Here is a 4,650-nt window from a genome sequence, read left to right on the forward strand (position 1 = left end):
ATTGACAGGTCCACTCCACCCTCTTTTCAGGCATCTGGACAGATATAGCCTGGAGGGTCAGAAGGGCAGCATCCACTGCCGCCCCATCAGCACTTCTGTTCTTTTGGTATCAAGGTGCTATGAATGTGGACTTGATTATAGGCACCAGTCATGTCATCTTAAGATTTCATGGTGTGCAATCTTGATTGGTCTGCCCAAGGATCCCCACCAAGTTACTACAGCACCAAATGGGTCCATAGTCTTGGGCAATCCCAAAAGCTTATCTTAATTCTATGTCCATATTGGCATTACCCATTCTTACCACCCTGTCTACACACATCTATGAGAGCCATCAACTTTGTCGATTTAAGTTGAATTCCATCAAAAACGATAAAAGGAAAATGGTCGGTAGAAAAAGAGGATACTAGAAGGACTACATTAGTCCCTAAAAATAAATTCTTCCATGTCAACTGCATTTGAAAAAAAAAGCCCCTGAATCCTCTTTTAATAGAAATGACATTGAGATGGGCTGATATTGTAGAGTTGCTGGGGGTCAACTGGACGCTGTTACCATCTGTATTAGACGGTGCACCACACATCATCCGGCATTAGCCACTATGATCATCTGGTGCATTCATAAACTTTCTCATCCTGGTTCAGACTAAATATTTACTTGAGTCCTAAAAATAGCACTACATAAAGCCTAAAGCCTATAAGCTACTATTATATAGTATAGTTTAGCATAGCAATCTAAAATATTGTTTGTAATTCCTAAATCAGGAAACAAAAAATATCTAATATACTCTAGATAGATGATGAAGAGATGAAGACATGAATGCTGTTTGGAGGAGTCCTTCTTCTATACTTGAGTAATGACAGACTGAAGGTCTTCTGACTTGCCTCCAGCAGCCCTAGGAAGAAAGGATTTTTTTTTTCAATGATCTAAATATAATACAGCAAGTTATAGCATACTACACTGTCCATGTATGGCATCAAGGAAAGGTTGTTACTTTGAGGTGCCAAACATGTGTATGGGTAAAGGTTATCCAATCATTGCCAATTCTTTCCCGATTTAGATGCCTACACCAGAACACTCATACATCACATATCTCATTACTGACATCAGATGATGTCACAGCTTATCCCCTCCCCCTCCCTGTACAATGACCTCTATATAGATAACACTGACCCATCATTACATCACTACTGACAATAGATGATGTCAAAGCTTATCTCCTCCCCCTCCTAGTACAATGACCTCTATATACATAACACTGACCCATCATTACATCACTACTGACAATAGATGATGTCACAGTTTATCCCCTCCCCCTTCCTGTACAATGACCTCTATATAGATAACACTGACCCATCATTATATCACTACTGACAATAGATGATGTCACAGCTTATCTCCTCCCCCTCCCTGTACAATGACCTCTATATAGATGACACTGACCCATCATTACATCACTACTGACAATAGATGATGTCACAGCTTATCTCCTCCCCCTCCCTGTACAATGACCTCTATATAGATATCACTGACCCATCATTACATCACTACTGACAATAGATGATGTCACAACTTATCTCCTCCTCTCCCTGTACAATGACCTCTATATAGATAACACTGACCCACCATTACATCACTACTGACAATAGATGATGTCACAACATTCTTACTTGACACTTACATGTATTTCAAAGATTCTTTATCATTCTTGTTGTCTGCAAAGAATACCTTGACCTCATGAAGATGTGTCCTGGAACTAAGAAAAATAACCAATTTTTGTATGATCACACTAAAAAGCTTAAAAAACATACATTTAAGCTAGGGGCCACAAGAAGCTCTATATCCACCATTTTTACAGAGAATTATCATTGTAAATTGTTAAAACTTTAGCACAAAGTGACTTGTTACAATGTATTCACTCTTCAAAAATTCTGCCACAAAAAAACATCTTTGTTTTTCATTCACTCTGTCGGGAGCCTGAGACTTTTAGTTTGCCTTTTATTTATTCCTGTGAAAAAATCTTAGGCAGGTGCGGGAAAAAGTGCTACAAAGTAGGGGACGGCAATCCTTCGGTCAGGCTACAAAAAGCAAGGAATATCAAGAAATGAGGAAGGAAAAAAGCAAAGGAAGAAGCCAGATTAGAGTAGGAAAAATATAGAGTAGGAAAAAATTGTTCGGTAAATTGGAATTTGAGTCCAGTTTATTGATGGTTTATACCTATTGGTCTCAGTCGACTGTAGAGGTGTTGGCTGTGGGTCAGGAGGGGAGACTCTAGGATTAGATGTCCTTTGGTGAGTATCAGAAATTCTTGATGGGCTTGATGTGGATGGCACTGGTGGTTCTTCTTCTTCTCCCCACCCCTGATCCACTGTGGGTGATGGAGTCGCTGGTGGGTCACAATCTTCTGGCTGCAGTTCATCTTTGCTCGAAGAGTCTTCTGTGTTAGTTGGAGAATCGCTGCTTCGTCTTCTTTAAACAAAAGGTCACATTAATATAGTAAAGTAAAATCAGAAGCTTACAAAGAAGAAGGATAAGTTGAGAATAGAATGAAGAAGGAAGAGAATTAAAAGAAGTCTTATACCCTTCGATAGCCACAGATTGTTCAGATGATGATGACTGTGGACCATGGCGGGGGACTTCAGGTCCAGATGTCCATTTGGACATCTCTGCCAGTTCTCCTTTCCCTTGCAGATCCACTTTGAGCGATGAGGACACTTGATGTGGGAGGGAAAGACTTTCTCTGGATGTTCTCCTTTTCCTTCTGACCTTCTCTTTCTTCTTCTGATGTTCTCTCTTTCCACCTGGATCTACTCTAGGCAATGAATTCTCTTGTTCATCTGACTCCTGAGGCTCCACTTCATCTTGGCTTGAAGAGTTTTCTGGGTAACATGGAGACATGCTGAATTCTGCTCTATAAAAAGATGGATCAAATTACTAATATATATTAGTATATATTCAGAAAAGAACAGTGGGAATATCATGAAAAAAGCCATAGAAGGACATTATCTATGCAATGTAGATGTTGACATATTTGGGGTCATTTATTAAGGGCACGATTCGCATTTTCCCGACGTGTTACCTGAATATTTTCCGATTTGCGCAGATTTTTCCTGAATTGCCCCGGGATTTTGGCGCATGCGATCGGATTGTGGCGCATTGGCGCCGGCATGCACGTGACGTAAATCAAGGGGTGCGGCCGAACGAAAACCCGACGGATTCGGAAAAACCGCCACATTTTTTTTTAAAAAAGTGTCGCTGGACACGCGCTTACCTTCACCCAGCAATGGATCGTGAACTCCGGCGGACCTCAGCGGACTTCAGCGCAGAAGCGACACCTGGTGGACATCGGGAGAACTACCTTAGTTGAATCGCCGGAAGACCCGAATCCACCGCAGAGAACGCGCCGCTGGATCGCAAATGGACCGGGTAAGTAAATCTGCCCCATTGTGTACAAAGCACAGTCTTTAATTTCCTTTGGAATTTTAGTGTGATGTCACAAATAGTAATCAAACCTTGTGCAAAAATCTGCAAAAACTCCAATGTCATCTTCAAAGGCGTAAAGAGGAGAAACTGGGCCCCATAGCAAACTTTGGTATGGGGCCCCCCTCCCCCTTAAAAAGTACACATATTTATATGCTAACACATGTGAGTTACAATCACACACACATTTATACACTCATGTATACACACATTCATATATTTATTTATATTTACATACAGAATATACACACCACACATACATACATACATACATACATACAGCATATATACACATACATACAGCATGTATATACATACATACAAAACCATATACATCCATGCAACACATATGCACACACATATAGAGCTTGTACACATCACATACACACACACATACAGCAAATACAGACACTTTATACTAACACATGCAGTATATACACACCCAATAATCTAAATTCTGGGCCCCATGACATTGCGGGTCCCATAGCAGCTGTTATGGCTACTACCCCTGTAGTTACACCCATGGTCACCTTCAGGGCCATGGCTGTTGGCCTAATCCCCTGAATAGTTACTATATTCTTGATGTAAAGTATGTCCATGGGATGAATATATGCAGCAACAGCTACAAAGCACACGCTTCGAAACTTTGTTTTAAAGTGCTGTAACAACAGTGCATTAGCAAGAACTTACTTTGTAAATTTGATATTTTCTTCGCTTTGCTTTTTGCCTGTAACGTGCCGTACTGAAAGAAAACACGGAGTTGCATTTACTTAGATGGTTAGTAACTTTTCAACAGACTTTGCTAAATCAATTCTACAAGTGAATGTTGGAGATTCTTTAGGTGATAACTCATGGCTGGGAGAAGTCATCATGAAGTTCTGGATCTGAAGGACACCATCGTCACCAATAAGTTGCTACTGTAGCTGTCACGTCTATCTTTGTGTGACTGTAAGTAATGACTACATTTCTAATGTATACCAGAATGATATATATGGAATATTGTGCATGATAGTAAACATTAAAGGGAACCTGTCACCAGGAGAGACATTTTTAGTACTCCCCCCAGTCCCTAAAGATCATAGTACATACACTGCCAAAGAGTTTTTGTTTAAAAAATAGAATTTACAGAAAAAGATATATGTTATATAGTAACTTTGAATGCCATGTGCTGTGTG

The 4,650-nt window shown here is 40.2% G+C and overlaps 1 protein-coding gene across 2 annotated transcripts; it reads right to left on the bottom strand.

Annotated features, from left to right (window-relative positions):
• Positions 1–426: 426 nt before the first annotated feature.
• On the bottom strand, positions 427–2,900 carry LOC140065575 (uncharacterized). Of its 2 annotated transcripts, none has more exons than XM_072113171.1 (4): positions 2,577–2,900; positions 2,213–2,464; positions 1,677–1,745; positions 427–890 (listed from the first exon to the last, which is right to left on the bottom strand). In XM_072113171.1, exons 1-4 carry the CDS (start codon positions 2,891–2,893, stop codon positions 839–841), a joined length of 690 nt encoding a protein of 229 aa, XP_071969272.1. In that variant the 5' UTR covers positions 2,894–2,900; the 3' UTR covers positions 427–838. The 2 variants fall into 2 exon arrangements, with proteins under 2 accessions (XP_071969272.1, XP_071969271.1); XM_072113170.1 differs by having other exon boundaries at positions 1,677–1,751.
• Positions 2,901–4,650: the final 1,750 nt, after the last annotated feature.

Source organism: Engystomops pustulosus, chromosome 6 (assembly GCF_040894005.1).
Source record: "Engystomops pustulosus chromosome 6, aEngPut4.maternal, whole genome shotgun sequence".
NCBI lineage: Eukaryota > Metazoa > Chordata > Amphibia > Anura > Leptodactylidae > Engystomops > Engystomops pustulosus.

Excerpts from the sequence above, each read along its gene's own strand:
- LOC140065575 (XM_072113170.1), bottom strand. The coding sequence starts at position 2,893 with ATGTCTCCATGTTACCCAGAAAACTCTTCAAGCCAAGATGAAGTGGAG. Across the intron at positions 2,465-2,576 it reads CAATCTGTGGCTATCGAAGG|AAGACGAAGCAGCGATTCTC; the intron begins GTATAAGACTTC and ends TTTTGTTTAAAG. Across the intron at positions 891-1,676 it reads AAAGAATCTTTGAAATACAT|GGCTGCTGGAGGCAAGTCAG; the intron begins GTAAGTGTCAAG and ends CTTTCTTCCTAG.